This window comes from Folsomia candida, unplaced genomic scaffold (assembly GCF_002217175.1).
Source record: "Folsomia candida strain VU population unplaced genomic scaffold, ASM221717v1 Fcan01_Sc001, whole genome shotgun sequence".
Lineage (NCBI taxonomy): Eukaryota > Metazoa > Arthropoda > Collembola > Entomobryomorpha > Isotomidae > Folsomia > Folsomia candida.
The window spans coordinates 6,447,797-6,467,342 of NW_019091193.1; the positions used below are offsets into that span (position 1 = coordinate 6,447,797).

At 37.3% G+C, this 19,546-nt stretch overlaps 1 protein-coding gene across 1 annotated transcript; it reads right to left on the bottom strand.

Moving 5' to 3' along the window:
* Positions 1–1,660: 1,660 nt before the first annotated feature.
* Positions 1,661–5,904, bottom strand: LOC118433956. Its single transcript, XM_035846492.1, has 2 exons — positions 5,471–5,904; positions 1,661–1,986 (listed from the first exon to the last, which is right to left on the bottom strand). Exons 1-2 carry the CDS (start codon positions 5,799–5,801, stop codon positions 1,727–1,729), a joined length of 591 nt encoding a protein of 196 aa, XP_035702385.1. The 5' UTR covers positions 5,802–5,904; the 3' UTR covers positions 1,661–1,726.
* Between the last annotated feature and the right edge of the window lie 13,642 nt (positions 5,905–19,546).

The window sequence follows — 19,546 nt, forward strand, 5'->3', positions numbered from 1 at the left end:
ATGTGACTCTACCAGATGCTTTACAGTGTAGCGATACAAAAAATGAATTGGGTGGAAATTTAAAAGCTAAATCCACCCTCGCCCATTGGGCTTATAAGCTAGTACTACCTAATACTCCTCTAATTCTATGAGCGTAGAATATCTTATTCCATGCTCGATCGTTTGTTTTGTTCAAACTCGATTGAATCGACCACCAATTTATTTTGATAATCAAATCAACGCTCGCCAGGCAGGAGACGGGTTACACATACATACACTTGGTATCTAGATTTTAGATTTATCAAATAATAATTAATCTATTACTAATTTAATTAATTGTTAATAGCATAACTGAATGCTATTAGGTCTTTAGTTTAATTACAAAATAATTAGGGACATAATTTTGCCATCACCAGACATCAGATATTTATTTACTATCAACCTCGAAAAAATTTATTTTAAGTTTTCATTAAAAACCCGAAAATGTTTTCTTAAATATTTGTTTTATAAGTTCAGGTTTTGGGCTTAATATCCAACTGGTTATAGGCTATAACCAGTTGAAAATACAACTTGAGCTATAACTTATAGCTCAAGTTATATTTTCAACATTTTAGCATTTGTAAATAGTGATATTACAACTCTAACACGCTAATCCGTGAAATAGCCAACGGAATGGTTCACTAATACCACTAGTACATAAATATGTACATATGTGCATATGTACAGTTCTTCTTTAGAGTCTTGAAAATTGGACACCTGAGATGAGATACTTCGACCTTGTTAGCAAATTTCAGCTATTTCTAACCAATTTCAAAAATAGTTGTAGGTCACCCTCTGATAAGCTGGAGGGGAGGTTCATTTTTTTGGCTATAACCGATTTTAATACCCTTTGGAATGTTGCAGTATCCTACGAGTATACGAAAACTTCCAAGGGGATCGAATTTTGTTATTGACAAGTAGTGAAGCTTTCCCCCAAGTAGTTCTCGATGTCGATAAGCCTTAAATTAAGGCCCTTAATGCATCTTGTAAGAATTAAAAGTTACTAACAAATTTGGACACTTTTAAACAAACTCCAAAAATGAAATATTTTGTGCAAAATTTCGCAAAAAATGTAAAATAACCATGATTTTCCGCAAAAATATTTAAAAAAAGCAATATTTGTATTTTCTAAAATCCGGAAATATTGAAAAATATTTTTAAAAAATTTCGACCGCGTGACCTACTCATGACCATAAAGGTCCCTGCCAAGTTTGAAAGCATCGGGCGCATATTGAAAACGTCATAAATAAATAAATATCCTACGTCTGGCCATCACAACATCACGCTTGGATTAATAGAAATTTTCTAATACTAAAATTTGTAATACGTTATAGTTGATGACAGCAAGAATTTCATAAAGATCCAAATACTCGAAGTGGATCGATTGATTAACTAAAATTTACTCGATTCTAATTTGGTTGTTGTTCGGATCGTTTGGAAGGTAATTCCATTATATATTTACTTGAACAGCTTTGTTCAAATACAGAATAGTCACGAAAAATAGAGACACAAAAATCTGCGGGCTATCTGGCAGAGTCGATTTACATGGCATTATATCTCTATACCCGTCTCTGTTTTTCTGGAAAATTATTTAATTAATTGACAATTTTGTCTTGTCAATTAGCAAATTAGCCCGGTAAATTCTAGAATTGCGAGGCAAACGGTAAAAACATGGGGATATTTCAATTAACTTTAACCTTTTGAATCTTTACAATTTAACCTTCAGGTTATTTTTTTCAACATACTCTTGAATGGCATTCGGATGAATCTTAAAATCGTGCAATTCAATGCGTACATTTAACGGAATGAATTTCTTCTTCCTGGCATTTTGAGATCCTTCAATCGATGCGAGGGGCCTTTCCTGGTCCCGTTCTTGAATTTCATTTACAACTTTGCTGTCCAGGCAAATAATTTTGACCGATAAGGGTATACATTGGTCGAATTTCTTCTGACTTTCCTTGTTCAATCCTGCAATAAACATTTTATGTCAAACACTTATTCTTTACAACTGTCACAGATATTTACAACAAAGCTACTGGGGTTACAAGGAGGGCGCCAGTGATAATTGCTGAAAATTTAAAGGGCTCCCTCTTAAGGACAAAGTACACGTATTTGTGTAGTATTTTATTTTCGTTGGGGTTAAAATAGGCAACTACATACATATGTATGTTTACTGTACAAATTACCCTTACACCAAAATTTCTATAAAAAAAGCGTATTTCTTTAGTATTTTGTGGAAAACTTGATGGTAAAAAGTGGATTTTTTTTCGATATTTATCTTCTAAAATTTTGGATTTTTGCCAAAACTGGCCAATATTAAGATGTGGATTTTTTGGGTTTTCGTCAAAAACTCAAAACTTGGAAACTGGTTGAATGCTAATCATGAGCATCCTAAGATTCAGAAACAGATATTACTTACAAATGGAGAAATTCCAAGTAAAAAAATCCCACAAAATCTTCATGTGCCGGAAAAACTTCATGGTAATAATGGATGAACAAAACTTTGGCCAAGGATAAAAAATGACCTCAACACAACAACCCAAAAATGTCCCACTACCAGGAATCTGTAAACTTAAACTTGATGAGTAGACATTTAGACAAGTTCCTGTCAAAAATGAGATATTCAAGAGAGCGGAACAACGTGAAACAGATTAGATGAAAATCAAATGTATGTAGCTCATGGTCGTCATAAAGGTCATCTAATCTACATAATGTTACAACAGAACTTACCTACATCAAAAACCCCAAAAATATCCATGACCGTGTTTCATTTACGGAAACTCTTTGAAAAAGCTGGTATTAAATAGACAATATGAAGACCTGCATCAGCAAATTCTTCCAACTGACGAATCTCAAATCCAGTTATATCCAAAATTACAAAATTGAACATACAGAGCAGCAAGAAAATCGGGGTCCCGAAATTTGGGTTACAAGCGGTTTGGCCGTGTGTCGTGCCACCTTAAAGCATTATTAAGTGAATGCAATAAGATATATGGACAAAATGTCACATATTTACTTTGATACCCTCTTTTCACTTAAATACGTCATATGACGTATTCAAAACATGTCCCTTGAGGACCAAATACGTCATATCATGTATTTTTAAAAATGCAGATTTCTCAAATTTTCTCAGAATGCGAGTGTTTCTTTAGTATTTTGTGGAAAACTCGATGGTAAAAAGCTGACTTTTTGGGATATTTTTCTTTACACATTTTGAAATTTTCCCTATACCGACCAATGTTAAAAAGTGGAGTTTTCGTGATTTTCGCCAAAAAACTCGAAACTTGGAAACTGGTTGAAATAAATATTGGGTTTTTATAGTAAATCATGGAAATTCAATTGGTTGCTACCAGATGTAGTTATATGAATTCAATATCGTACTCAACGGAAATTTTAATCGAGATAGATAAAGTTGAAAGAGGTTGAGGAACAAGGAATTGATGAGAGAAAAATATTTTCCTGCAGAGCCCGAAAGAACCCATTAGGAGGGTTATACATATTTCAGCGGTGTGTAGCAAATGGTAGATATTTGTTCAAAATCTAGATTTATATTCCCTGGGTGACCTGTTCCACAGACTGAAGGAAAAGTGTACAAAGAAAATTCAGTAACCCAGATACCCTCGCCGACGAGGCCCCATGGTCAAAGTGCATCTTGACTTTCCTCTACATATGTAAATATATATCCCGTGTGAATTTTAGCTGTTTCTGACCAATTTGTGTTTGCACAAATGAAAACACTCATGCCAAATTGCAGGTTTGCACAATTTATAAATTTTAAGGCTACTAGGTAAGACCTTGTTGAGACAAGCGTTTTAAAACAAAGTTCCGTAGTTAGGCTGCTAGCTTTCAAAGACAGACAGGCATGTCAACTTCACAAGCCCTACAATAAATTATAATGTTCAATTACAAAATTAAAATAATGTGGTAACAAAAGTCCGTCGTTCCACAAAGATTCTCTAATTTGTCACATGTAATGGGTCGTTCTAGAAATACTTGATTAAAAATAAGGTTCGGTCCGAAAGTAAAAAAACATTTGAAAAAGTATGTTTATTTATTATTTGTATGAAAGAAAAATTGTCACTGAGATGGAACGCGGTAGTTTTGTAGTCCATGCGATTGACTACCAGAATCTGAAAACCAGAAGTCGATATATCGAATAGTTCAAAAATGAGAACAAAAAATTCAGAGCAACTCGCAAAAAAAGATTTGCCACTACTACGAAAACGTGGGCGAGCGCGTCCGGATAATGGTTAATAGCCACTTCGAAAGAGAAAAAATTCATAATGGGGCAATTTGCAGTTTTAGATATGGATGAGGGGAGGAGGAATGCTGAATTCAAAAAATTAAAAAATCGTCCAGCTCGTGTAGCGACCCCCTAAGTAATACGTGATGTTCTGCAAGGATGCCAAAATAACCTTGGGATATCAGATGGTAATTTGGGCTACAAATTGAAAATAGCAAAATTAAGTTTACATGATATTAAACCTACGAAGTTGGGGGTCAAATCCTATAAGGCGACACCTGCACCAAAGTACAACCAAGGTCAGCAAAAAAGAGCAAAGCCCAACTCTAGGCAGATTGCTGAAAAACGAGTCAAGCAAAACATGATTCTGGTCATGGATGATGAGACCAAGTGCTCGAATGATCCAGATGAAGTCCCTGGGAGGAAGTTCTACTCATGTACTAATAATAAAACGTTTAACGATTCTTTTAAATACACGCCGAAGTCAAAATTCCCCACAAAGCACATTATCGGGAAAGCATTGGACTCATTGGGATGTCTCGACCACAGCCACCATGACCTCGGAGAGATATCTGAACGATTGTGCAAAGAAGATCATGATCCCCTTTATCAATAATCGTAATGTACTTTTCTGACCGGACACACCAACATGCCATTATTCAAAAGTTGTTCTGGACTACCTGCGGTCGAAAAAAAATCGATTTTGTTGCAAAAAAGGAATATGCTCCCTACGTCCCTCGGGCAAGACCACTTGAACGATTTTGGGCAGTATGCAAGAGAGAATATAGTGGTCGAACAAAACCACCCACAAACTTGGTAAGATTCCGTCACATTTGGACACACACCTCAAAAGTGGTAGCAAGAAACAGTGGCAAAGCACTTCTGGGGATCGCGAGGCAAATAATTCGCCAGATATGAAGGATGAGGGTCTATGGATCATATGAAGCAAAAAATTGAACGATAAGGACCATGTTCTTAACCCTTAAAAGTGTCATTGGAATCGGTTTTCCGGATTTTACAGGCATTTTTCAAATGTTTCCTTACTTTCGGACCGAACGCTAGTTGTAGAAATACTTAATAACAGTAAATCGTCCATTAAAAAATGCTAATGGAAATTAAGAAATGCTACTATATATATTTAGTGACCCAAAAAAGTTTAAAGCTGCATGTGCAAACAACAGTTTTCAGCTGCCTTGTTTCGAAATTTACCTGTTATCAATTCCACATGGTGTGAAACCCGATCATTTACGCTGAACGAATACTTGTGAGTGTACGTATCGCCTTTGGTCGTTTTGTTTTTCTTGTTCACGATCTTCGGATTGCAAATGGGTTCTTCCGTACTTTTAAAGCCGCAATACTTTTCGTGAGACAATAGAGAGATCGTACTTGGTTTTGTAATTTTCCAAAATTTGTTCAGAAATGCATGTGCGGATGTAATTGACAGAAAAGGATGGTCCTCCAGGAATTTGGACCCACACAAGTTTTGAGACTGAACAATTCGCTTACTTCGCCGCTGTCGACTCGGTGGTAAGGTAGCCATTACCTGTGAAACTGGCTCATGAAAAATTGAAACAGGGTTGTGTGACCTTTCAAGGTCAGTTTCTTCTTCGATATTGACTTCTTGTGCAGGGACAACTGGATCGAGACCGAGGAACGAGGCAAAATATTTCTGAAATCAATTTGAATCAAAAGTCAGGTGCATCCTTCCTTCAAAATAGTTTACATTTGATTTTATTCTGTGTGTATGTATATGTATGTATGATTATTTGTGTACCAGGCTTCTTGACTTGGTCGGAGAATCGAACTCGTTGCTCGGAGAGTAAGTGGGAATCTCCGACCAAGTCAAGAAGCCTGTTGTGTACCACGCGAGGGACAATCTGTGTTAGGATAGATCTTATATATGTATAGGTATGCATATAGTGGATCACTTGGAAATTGGTCCGGAAAAAGGATCAAAAAATGAATCTAAAAATCTCAAATTTTTTCTAGAATATTCCACTATGGATCCCCATAATTTCATGTTTTCAATGACACGGGGAACCAACGAAACGAGTTTTACGTTTGGTTTTACAAAAATTTGTTTCACAAAGAGTCGAAGAAGACTAGACTATATTTCAACGCTGAAGGGTGTGGCCGTGCAAAAATTAAAACATATAATTAGGGTATTCGTTATTTCTTCGTATCCTTAGTATCGTAAAATAGTTTACGAAAATAAAACAAGGGGTCAGGTTTCGTAAGAATCGTAAGCGTAGCAACGCGATTTTCGATGACAAAATCTTACGACGGTTACAAAATCTCGTAAGGGCTTATCCATATATTACGTCATCAAAAATTCTCGATTTTATCACCCACCCACCCGACGTAAACATTAAGGGATAGGGAATTTTAACATGGGAAAGATAGGAAGACCAAAACCACCCACCCACTAAAATGATGACGTAATATATGGACGTTCCCTAAGCGTCGTAAGTTATTTTGCGATACGAAGAACACTAAGGATACGAGGAAATAATGAATACCCTCATAAATAAGTATGAAAGTCCATGAATGTAAACTTCAAATAAACAACGTAAAAAAACCATTATAGCGACCGCTCGAAAGTTAAGACGGTTGAATTTTTAATTATTTACGTTTCAAAATGGTGGCACTTTGATAAGTTGGAGACTGACCAATATAATCTTGTTACCAAACTTTTCACTTTCTGAGATCCAAATTCAGTGTCCAATTTTCTTTGTTGTTTAACTTTATTTTTCTGAAACCATTGCAATATTGAATGGAGGCGTCCCACGTTTAAGAACCCAAATTAGGAATTTTTATCTACCCGATGATGTTCATAGGACTTCGTAAGGCCGTCGTCTTTTGGTTTTTATATGTAAGATGAATTTTCTGAACAACTTGTCCAAGTTCATGTTCAATGACGTTATTATACCAATAGTTTCGTGAGATACATTTCACTTGTTTAAGTCTGTGGTTGGTTCGTGGGTTTTTTTATTTACTGGTGATGAAATTTTCGAAAGATGAGACTAATATCTTTTTGGTCTTCAAAATTGCTAGACTTCACCGGTAGGCCAGCACTACGATATTTCCACTAAATTCCGGTCTTGTTTGATACATTTTTGCCTTATAAACACATGAGATATGCACACACCAAAGTTAAAATTTGTCTGTGACAAAATCTTGGTTGACACATGTTTCGTCGGTGGGTTAACTTCAGGTGGGAGTTTCGTAAGCATTTTTGAACGACTTTTTGGCAAATAATTTGCGATTTTGCGATGCTGCACAATTAGGTTATTAGTAAAAAGCGTCGGTAATGTGTAGAGAGGTGTGGGAGAGACAATCTAGGGCAGTTATCCGGACCTTCCATCCCCCACATTTCATACCCCTAAGTAGGTTCATCCCTTTCACAGTTCGTATCTAGTACATTTCAAACCTACACACTTCATATCCACAGATTCTAATAAGTAGGAGTACCGCATAGCTGTTTTTCCCAACTTGGCATTATAAACTCTGAGGAATAAGCATTTTTGAACTGATTAAACCCCACAAATAGTCCTGATAATTCATGAACTAAAAACAAACTAATGTATTTACATATATAACTATCTCCTCGTCAACCGAGAGAGATGTTATAATTTATATTTACCTTAAAAAAGTGACTTTTTCATAAAAGCGCAAAGGAGCGTTTTTAAAAAGTCTAAGATGTAATAACTTCTAAATGAGGGGGTTCCCGACCACAGAGTTTCCCGACCGACATTTTTACTGATCCTTATAGTGCCCTCTCATGACCACTAGAAACCTGAAATAACTTGGCAGTGTATCTTCTAGGAAACGTTACACTCCCTCACGCATGTTTTCGAGTATACTAATGATTTCACCCCATGGGGGTTAAATCCCACATAATGGGTGTGCTCGCCAAAAATTTATGGGTGTATTTCTTGGACTCCCTGGTCGTATGCACGTAAATCTTGGCGGGTCACACCCTCAAGGACTTCTGGAACGTTTTGTGACCTGTGAGGTCGTATCGTAAATAAAAGAACTGTGGGTGTGAATTGTATAGGGTATGTATGTATTATGTGCGGAGGATTCGTACCCATGGGGGTAGACATCCAGCTGCGCAGGTCACCAGTTGGACCTATTGCAGACACCTCAATGCACTCGCATGCGATTATTGTGTCGGAGCCTCTCTTGATAGCTGGTATAAAGTATGAAAACATTAAGTGTGGGGGGACGAAATGTGTAGGATACAAACTGTCAAAGGGATGACTGTGGTGGAAGAAATGTGCGGGGATGAAAGGTGAGCGATGAAGTGTCCGTGAATCTCTATGCATGGCTACAAATATTTATTGTCAATTGTGCAAAATAGGACTTCACCCTAGAACCTGATAAAATTACTGCCAAGACTATCTAACCGGTATCGTCAGGTAATACTAAGCATTGCTACGTAGAAAAATGGTAGGATAAATAATATGGAAAATTACCTATCAACCGTTTGTTATTCTCCAGAAAGTAATTACGAAGTCAATGTCACGAAGGAGTCTCTATATGATTACGTCAGGGGTTGGGTTTTCCCTTCCAAAACTATATTTTCCCTCGGCCGGTGGAAACAAGTGGGAAAAACCGGGAAAAGCGGTTTTAACCGTCCGAAATAGGAAAATATGGCGACCTATGTATTTAGTTATGGAAAAAGCTAATTTCTTTAATAATCAAAATTTTCGGAATTGGACCTCATACAGCATCAAGTTAGAAAAATTTCTGAAACTCATCGGCGGATAGTTTTTTTTGTATTTCCGTAATACTATTCTCAAAACATTGGTGTGCGTACAACGTTGTATTGACAAAAATTGGTGAAAAATGCCCAAGAAATTGCCATCTAAAGTCGACCATCTTATAAAGCATTTTTCGGGAGGAAGATTGTCAAACACGGAAATTGTAGAAAAGTTGAAATTATCCGGAAAGGTGGCTATGAATGACCCTGAGATTATCTTAAATCATCCAGTAAAAATGTCTTAATTTGCCTTGAGTTTAGGAAAAGGTAACCTTCCTGATTTCTTAATGAGCATTTTTCGTCTCTCCTTTGAGTCTTTTTTGAGATTTTTTTTGTCAATTAGTCGTGATTGTCAAAAATAAATTTGCCATCTCCCCCAACGCGCCGGAAACAACATCTCTGCTATTTGGTACATAAATTTAACCCTAAAAATGGTATTTTTATGAGAGAAACCCATTAGGGTGACCCCTACTGTTGAAATTGGTCAAAGAACCTAAGTAAAATTTTGCATGCTGGACTATGCCAAAATTTTTGGATTCCACGCCAATTGACTTCGTCAGATTGATCCGGTCATATTGACCCCACACAATATTGACCCCGGCATACACGTACCACTTACTGTATGTGCACACTAATAATTAATTTTATTTCATATTAACCCTTTCCTTCGTAACGATGGATATATCCGTCCCCAAATTTCGAACGTTGCTGCGGAACAATGGAAATATCCGTCGTCATAAACTTTGCGTTGTGACGGAACAGAGGATATTTCCATCCTAATTTCTAAGGCGTTGCGACGGAGCAACGGATTTATCCGTTGTCTCAAAATTCGGCATAGATACGGAAAGAAGGAAATATCCTTTCCTTCAAATTTAAAGACAAATTTATGAGAGGAACCCAGCAAGATGACACATACTAGTTTTCCAAATTAGTAGAAAAACAGGAAATTTTGGAAATTTTCAGTTCCTTAGCCCTGACTTGGGCTAAGGAACCACTGCACACTGTAGGTTTTTGGTTTAAAACGAAGATAAAAGTAGATTAAAAAATTTACATATCCATAATTATAATACATCAACTCTAATAAAGTGTCCCTCCCCTGGGTTCGTCCTCCAATGCAACTCCCCCCACTACGAGAGCTCAACTCGCGCAGCGTGCTCCCCCTAGGAGATCATGATGATGTGATGATAGGTGGAGTGGTGGGGGGAATCACCAATCACCGCTGGTGATTCACCAGTGGTGAATGAAATAAATGTCACCCCATTTTATCATGTAAAAATTCAACACATATTATCTAGAAATTTAACTTTTTTGCTATGCAGCCACCCCTCCTTTGGAAATTTAAGATTTTCGTTAGTTAGCCACCCCTCTTTTGGAAATGTAGTGTTTAACTATGCAGCCAGTTCCACGCAACGGAAATTTAAGCAGTTAGCTATTAAGCCACTCCCAGAGGGGAAATCAAATTGTACCGTGACCAGGGAAGTTGAAATGCAGTATGACTTGGGCAAACTCTCCGATTTAAAGTGTAGTTTGTAGAGTTTTCGTTTGGGACACACCCCCCACGGGGGCCTAGAACCCGTTCTTGAACGGACCTCTACTCTAGTAATTACATATTACATCAATTCAATTCTTGACTGAAATATTTTACTTGAATTTAAATATGAAATAAAATTAACATCATTTAGACCAAATTCGTCATATGACGTATTTTTCCGGGCGTTACTTGACCAAATACGTCATATTCGTATTATTATAAAATCCCCTTTGCGTCTAAATTCATCATATGATGCACCATGACGACTGCCCCTTGAGGACCAAATGGGATACGGGTTACTTGTCGAATCCTATGTCGTCGAAAAGGTAAGTCGTCGAAATCAACTAGTCGAATGGAAAACTCGTCAGAAAGGCAAGTCGTCGAATTTAGGTGGCATGAAACTGGTCGAATTTCGTGTAACATTTTTACTGATTTTACCTATATAATGAGTTCACAAGTATGCACAATTCATGTGCATCGTGTGACGGGTATACGCTGCGGACATTCCAAAATACTTAAAACACTATACAGCAGTAGTTGGGAGGATTGTTTTGTTCTTTTTACCCTTCTATTTTACATTAAAAATGTCAAATTAATGTTACGAATTAATGAGATAAAAGCTGTACACGACACGTTTCCAGACGCTGTACTTCACGGGTGTCATTTTCACTATACTCAAGCGTTGTTTAGACATTTGACACCCAATTTAAAGAACCAGTACGACCAAGACGTTACAATGGCGTTATTTGATTTGATTTGATTTATTTCAATGAGGCACCCTATCATTATTAATAAAAAATATTCGGTCTCGCATTTGTTCAGCCCGATAATTTAAGAGTTGCATTCCGAGAATTGAAAGTATCGTTCAGTTTTAAGGGTCAAACTAAACTCGAACTGGATGAATTTTTTAATTATGTTCAAAAAACCTACATGGGTACAGCGTACAATCCACCATTGAACATACATTCATATAGAAGATGTAGAGCAATAAGAATGCATAAGGCCTGGAACAGGGGGTTTGGCATTCTTGCTGAGAGTTCTCATGTAAATGTTATTTTATAAAATTATAATTTATTTAGAATCGTATTTTATTAAAAAAATACTCTCGACAAGTATTATTTTCGACCACTTGCCCAAACGACGAGTTACCCTTCACTCCTCCTCGACGAGTTACTCTTTCGACGACCATGTTTTCGACGAGCTACCCTAGACCCGACCAAATACGCCTTATCACGTATTTCAAAAAAATTCATATTTCTCAAAAATTTCCAACATATGAGTTGTTTCTTTGTCATTTTGTGAAAACTCGATGGTAAAAAGCTGACTTTTTTCGATATTTTTCTTCACAAATTTTGGAGTTTTCCCTATACCGACCAATGTTAAAAGTGGAATTTTCGTGATTTTCGGTAAAAAAACTCAAAACTTGGAAACTGGTTACAATAAATATTGGTCTTTTATAGAAAATCATGGAAATTTAATTGGTTGCTACAAGATGTAGTTATGAATTCAATATCGTATTCAAGGGAATTTTTGTGTAGGAATTATGGTCTCAGTGAGGGTAATTACATACAGTAAGTGGTACATGCAAATATGCAAGGGTAAATCTGTCGCGGGTCAATTTGACGCACTATCATATTTTTGACAGTTACAAATAATAGTTGGTATTCGTCATCTGACAACCAGGACAAAATTAACACTGCACCTCATAAGCTTTTTTATATAGATTAATGTCACTGTTTAGAGTTTTTTATAGAATATCTCAGACTGGGTAGGTGTACAACCGCCCGTGTTGGAATCCAAAAGTGGAGCTCACAAATAAGTCTCGGCACAAATTTAATCAAAATTGGTTAAGAAATGCCCGAGCTGTGTTGTTTTGTCATTTTTTAAGATGCAGTAAATGTATACTTAAGGTTCCTCGTTCTCCAACAGTGTACTTAATTCCGCTTTAATTAAATATAAATATAAATTAGCGGGACTACCATCCCCTGCAAGGTTTCAGCCCCCAAAAAAGTTATCTCACACCGTTTTTCGAAAAATCGACGCCTTGTCTAGCCGAGAAAATCTTCCGACTCAAACTCAAATTGAAAAAGTTGTTAAAATATGTCGGCCGCATGTGACTTGGGTTATCATGAGCAAACTTCAAAAAAGGTCTGAAAAATGACCAGAGTTCACACGTTAAATAACTTCATCCAGAAAGTCTCTGGGAAAACGATCCACTATGCAACTGACAATGGAGGTCTCCCAACGTATGGTAACAGATTTAGACCGAACTAGCGTCAATCGATCAAAAATATAATTACCGTAAAACCTCTATTTATAGCCCTCTTCTAATTATAGCCGGTCTCCAAATATAGCCAGGTCTAGAGACCAAGATTTCAAAATTTTAGCCGGGTCTCTAATTATAGCCGGGTCCCCAATTATGGCCGGGTCTCTAATTATGACCTGTCTTGTCCTCTGTGTCCCTGTTCATAGTCCATTAAAGAAAAATGTTGCACATTACGCCAATCAACGAATAAGTTGAACTACTAATTTTTTCCTATTAATTTCAGGTTAATAATGGATATAATCATGACAGAAAATTTAAAAAACCTGCTAAACTTCGTTTCAAGATGTAGATTAAAAGTGAATGGGTTACTTATGGCTTATCTTGCTAAATTAGAAAACTCAAATTAAGTCAAAATGAATTATATTTGATTTTCTAACATCTAAAATTTTTGGAGCAACAAAATTTAGCCGGGTCTCTAATTATAGCCGGTCTCTAATTTTAGCCGGGTCCCTGACCCTCAGTTTTGGATTTTAGCCCCGGCTATAAATAGAGGTTTTACGGTAGGTTAAAATTTGCAAATGGAACTATCTGCCAATGCGCAGGTTTGGCGGAGATATTTGCATAAAAAGAGCAGAAAACGCACCCCCAAGGCTGGCAAATTTTTCATTTTCCACATTTCCTGCGAATTTTAATTTTTCCCGCGTTGGACGCAAATATCTCCGCCAAACCTGCGCATTGGCAGATGTTCCATTTACAAATTTCAACCTAATTAAAATTGTGATCGATTGACGCCAGTTTGGTCCAAATCTGTGGGCATACGTTGGGAAACCTCCATTGTGAGTTAAAACAAGCTAGAAATTTCAAACATACGTAATACCCAGATACCCGTGCAAAGTCCTGATGCCGCTCGTCCTCAGTTGGAGGCTTTATGGATTTCGACTACTAAAACAATAGCTTCTTCATCTCAGACGAGCTGCAGCTTGGTGTTTTGGAAAATTCTGAGGAGGGGAGCTTGCGAGGTTGATAATAACAGATCTCGATGCCCTTTGGATATGTGATAGGGTCTCATGAGTGTACTAAAACCCTGAAGTGGTTTGACTCCATGGCCACATTTGCGCCCGCCACACCCACTCAAAAATGCCCAAAAAACGCTTTCACTCCAGTTTTCACTCACTCAAATCCACGCCAGAAATCCAATTTTACTCGGATTTTGAAATTTCTTTCACCATTACGCTCCCAGATAGTTGCTTTCTTCAATTCCATATCAAACTCAATTTTGCTGATGATTATTTCGCAGGCGTAATTTGAGTTGTTGATTACTACAACAATCCTCATTCAGAATTTCAAATTTTAAAAATACTAAAAATTTCGAAGAAATTCAATCTTCAAGAAGATTGTCCTCAAAAATGTAGGAAAAGTAATGAATTCGTGGAAACGGTGATATAGACTGGCTAGTCATTTTGACCAAAACAATTACCTTGCGGTCAGGAAGGTCACGTAGATCGGTATTTGGGGGAGGGATTTTGACGCAAATATCCTCATGCTCCTATGATGAAATAAATATTACCCAATAGAATGCGGAGAGCAGATGGATATATGTATTATTGTTCAACTCATACCCTGCACACATACTCGTCAAAAAACTGTGTTTTACAGTATTGGCATTTCCTTGGCAGGGGTACAGGTTCAAACGTCTTCACAACGCTTTCTGTGGGTCGCTTCTTTGTTCGACGAGGTTTTGGTTTGACTGTTTCAGCGACGGTGGGGTTTTTCGCAACCGGTTTCCTGAGTCTGAGAACGGGAGGCATTTTCAGAGGTCCACTTTCAAAAGGTGATTGCTTATCGACGGTAAATACTTGTATATGTACGTTCCTTACAACCCTCCTTCTATCAACGAAATAGTTTGAGCGAAGTGTGAGCCATCCGGTGCTGAATTGCCTGGTAGGTAGTAGAAACTTTAAGCCAGACTGAAGTCGTAAAATTTGTTTGTTGTTTTCCGTAATCGACGAGTTGTAGGTAGCGCTAAAATTAAATTAAATTGAGTATAAAAGGCAAATCCCTATAAGGTGTACATTTTTAAACGTTGTAATGTCATTCCGCGAACATCACGTTAATTACTATTACAATAGGGTCTCCCAAGTTTGTAAAAAAGATCTGAAAAAGCGAAAAGCTAAAAAATCTGAAATCCGCTTTTTTCGCTCAATACTTGACTGTCCCGATTTTTTATCGCTTGAATACTCAGGAGCAGAGAATGGGTGGTCAGGAAACTTTCGAGTTTCTTTTAAAATTTAAATTTGCTTCATGTTGGATATGATAAAACAACTATCTAAGATCATGTAAATCCAAAAATTACCAAAATGGGATGAAAATAGGATTTTTGGCAAAGGTTTGAATGCGGTAGTTTTAGTGGTTGCAATGCTTTTCAGGGGGTGTGGCGGGCGCAGGTGGGGCAATGGAATAAAATCCTCCCTCACTTTTCATACACTCACCTGATATTGCAATATATTCCATAGGGCATCAAAATCGGGCGATGTCCCCTTAAACATGTCTCTGAGAGACTGATTTTTCACTCAAAGTAGTAAAAAGAGCGAAAAAATCATCTTAAAGTAGATTTTATTTTTGAGCAGAAAAAGCGGAAAAAAGATCGGAATCGCATGCGCAGTGCGGTTTACAAAAAGAGCGAAAAAATCGTGAGCGGAAAAAGCGATTTTTTTTACAAAGTTGGGACACCCTAATATACTACAAATTTCAAAAAACTTGAGTTTGATGTTGGATATAAGAAAACAACTACCTGGGAGTATATTGGTGAAATAAATTTCAAAATAGGAGTAAAATTGGATTTTTGACGTGGATTTGAATGAGTGAAAGCGATACTTTCTCCATTTTATGGGTAACTTTGAGTGGGTGTGGCGAGCGCAAATGTGACATCAAACCACTTCCACAACAGTGCTAAAGGAGTCAAAGGTGATATTTAATTTAGTCCAGCGGACTATAAAACCTTCATGGAGATCGGATTGACTACGAAAATTCGAAGAATTTTTTTTTTCAAAACCCCCAAGGACCACACCCATGCTGAAAGCGCTGAAGGCTAAAATGCCAGGAATTCCTCTAAATTCCAACAGAAACTAGCCTCACACCTGACAATGTCGAAGAAGATTATCCAACGAGTGCTCAAAGTGAACCTTGGACTTAAGGCTTTGAAACCTAGCATGCTGATCATCCCATAAAGGAAAGTATAATGAAAGAAACCTAACCTCAAGCGGTACGCGAAAAAAAAGTGAAGACGATTTGTTAAACTATGAAGAGATTTTGACCATGGATCAACTTTTTAACAAACAAAAATGACCTCGTCTAGGCAAAATCGGTTAAAGATATCCCTGGTGAGAGCTAATAGTAAGTAGTTGGGATATTTTCTCAATAGTTTGTCGAGAATGGGGAGAAGGTGGGGGAACAAAATTTCTTAAGATATGTTTTCGAGACCATGGTACATCCCCTAAATGAGATCCAATTCAATGGAGTTAACTTGACCAAACTAGCGCATAGTGCAATGACTATAAAACCAAATTTCAGCCTTCATCGCCACTTCGGAATGGGCATTCTACTTGCTGGATTTAAATCCTCCGATTATGAAATATGGTCAAAGTTAGGGGCAAAGTTGTGTTCTAAACCTCAGACAAGTGGCTTTAAAAAAATCGTTGACCACGGAATAGTACAATTTGTTCAAGGATTCAGTACGTGCTCCAATCGAGGACTGGAGGCGGCGTCTTCAGCGTTGCATTGATGCAGGGGGAGGAAATTAAGAAAAAACTTTTTTAGATTAGTAAAACTAAACAGTTCAGTAAAAATTGTTTTCTACTCAAAACTTAACTGGCTTTCCATTAAATTAACTAAATATTTGTAACACAAAAACTGCTGATGTTACAGCGCCTCATTTCACTACCAGTTACCTTGGGCATGCAATGAATACTAATTTTATTAATGAATCTATGAATGTAATTCTTTTCCATATTTTATAAGAATAATGTTGAAGGTTGTCAACGCTACATGCCCTATGAAAACATTTTGGGGCTCGATTAGTGTTGAAAAAGTGCAGAAGAGTAAGGCTCCATGGGGCCATTCCGACTGCTCAAATGTGTGAAATATGACATAAAAATCCCGTTCTTTGATCAAACTGCAGCCAAACCTTCAGTTTTCCTCAGATTTGGATAATTTTTGCACTTCCGTGTGTTTTACCATATCCAAAGGCAATCTTATTTTTTTTAATTTTCAAAATTTTCTGACCAGAGCATAGCTCACAATAAACTGGTCCATGGAGTCCATCACGAAAATATTTTTTTAATTAAAATGTTTTGGAAAATAGGGACATGATTATACAAATAAGGATATTAAACAATCCTAATGATTGAGGGTGTGCAAATCATGGTGTGTAAATTAACGAGAATCGCCATTACAAGTATCTATGCAACAAGCCCTAAAGGTTTTGGACCAGAGGTTCGAGGTGGGCAAGATGCTTTCTACGACCTGCTTGCTTCGTTCGCTAAATACGAACCGTACCTCAACTAAATATAAATTTCACCTTCCGCCCGGTATTTCTAGGGTTGTAATTTGAGAATTTCGATTTATGGCCCTTGAAAATTTGATTTCGAAGATTTTTTGCTACATCTGAAATTTTCTAAGTTGTACCTGTCGCCTTATCCAGAGTCGAACCATTACTTGGTACCACCCAGATTATATAAATATTTATTGTTCCTTGTCCTTGACTAGCTATACCAAAACCAGCGGAGGTCGCCCTCCGCTAAAAATCTGGAAATTCAAATCTGCAAAATGCTAGTAAGAACTGGTTTTTTGATTCCATACTAAATTTCAGTTTAATACATCAACTTTTGGAAATCGGTGTGGGTCCTTCTCTACACTCTAAGAAATTTTATCACCGGCCGGTGACTACTAATACTGCTGAACTTTAACTTCCATCATCCCGCGCTCGTTTCCTTCCCATGGGAGCGTCCATAAATCACGTGATCGATTTTTGGACAATTTTGACCCCCTCCACTCCCCTTGGTGACCGGTGGTGATAATTTCGCTACCCCCCGGAATAACAATATTTTTAAAATCATTAATCAAATTAGATTACACACATGTGTAAATAATTATTTAATACGCCAGTCAGACATAAGAATTTAAGTCGAAGCAAATTTTTAAATATGCAAAATGAAAATCAAATTTATATAACGTGCGTGTGGTATGCCAAGAGAGTTTATATATAATTCTCATGACATTTATTGGCATATACAAAAGTTAAAAAAACTTTACTCATGTCACGTGACATCTGACCATCTACCCCCCCCCCCCACGTGATAATTGGTGACAAATTTCAGACCCCCTCCCCCCCTCTAATCGATCACGTGATTTATGGACGCTCCCCATGCTATTAGTATAGTAGGGATACGAATGCGAGAATCAAATTTTGATGAAAGTTAAAGTTCAGCAGTATTAAAGGGCGCTTTTCCTGCTGGTGACGAATTTGTCGTTGAATAACTCCGGAACGGTTTGTCGTAGCGGGTCAAAATTTTGAACAGACGACAAAGTTGTCCTCAGATAGGTGTATGCAAAAATTCAACTCTCTACTTTCAAAATGCCTCCCCACAGCCCCAAAAAGTTGAGACATGCATAAAAACTGTTTAAAAAACTTCAATACTCGTACAGCCAAATAACTAAACATCTTAAGAGTAAACGGAAAACAGTTTCGAAATCTCGAATGTATGTATGTATGTGTGTAATCCCATTAAGGGTTGAAGCGAAGCGAAATCCCTTTATGGAAATGTCTTGTCTGTCCGTCCACGATAACTTTAGAACGGATTCGAATGTAGACATCCGGTTTTCGCAACCTGTTTCTAATTTTTGATGATAGGATGAGTTCGAAGATGGACGTTGTAACCTACAACGCCCATATGATCTACAACTTGTAGGTCATAAAGTCATGGCGCCACGGTGATGACGCCAACGGTGTTGAATTTTTTGTTTCCACCGTTTAAGACGTAGTTTTGGGAGAGATTTCAAAATCAACATAGTTTTGACGTGCCATGACCGTGTCGCTTCACCCCTTTGCTACATTTCGTTTGCAACGGTTTATTCAACTGTCAACAAATATTAGCTAATACAAACTGGTTTCTATAAATCAATAAGGTATTGAAAAATATAGGAGAAAAACAAAAAAAAATTGAGTACAGGAAACCACCACCCCCGATAAGATGACAAAGAAAAGTGTTAATTCTGACCGTGCTTAGGAAAATTGACCTATTGACCTCAAAAGAGAATCTACCAGCCCAACAGGAAATGTCTCGTAAGGCTGGGGTGTCTAAGCGTTCAGTGGAAAGAGAAATTAAGATTTTGAACGACGTCGTCGGAAAACTCATGTACATCAGCTGACCGAAAAAAAAAATCGCGCCGTGTTTACAAAAGATTTATTCAAATTACTTGTTAAGAAGGGTGAGTTTTTGGTGACATTTGACGAAGCTCTATTTTCTCTACAAGTTACTAATTTGGTTCGAAGAGGTTACTACACGACAAATGCCGAAAACAATTCACGCAATTTGTGCTTACCCGTGAGGAGAACTTTTGTGAACAGTTTATGGTTGAGAGTGCAATGCCCGGTCGTGGTGTCCTCTCACTTATCAAAGTGCCAAAAAGTGAAGGTATCCGCAAAGTATTATGTGGACTGTGTAT

Bases quoted from the DNA above. Each gene is read 5' to 3' on its own strand.
- LOC118433956 (XM_035846492.1), bottom strand. From the start codon at position 5,801: ATGGCTACCTTACCACCGAGTCGACAGCGGCGAAGTAAGCGAATTGTT. The intron at 1,987-5,470 runs GTAAATTTCGAA...TGTTTATTGCAG, and splicing joins CCATGTGGAATTGATAACAG to GATTGAACAAGGAAAGTCAG.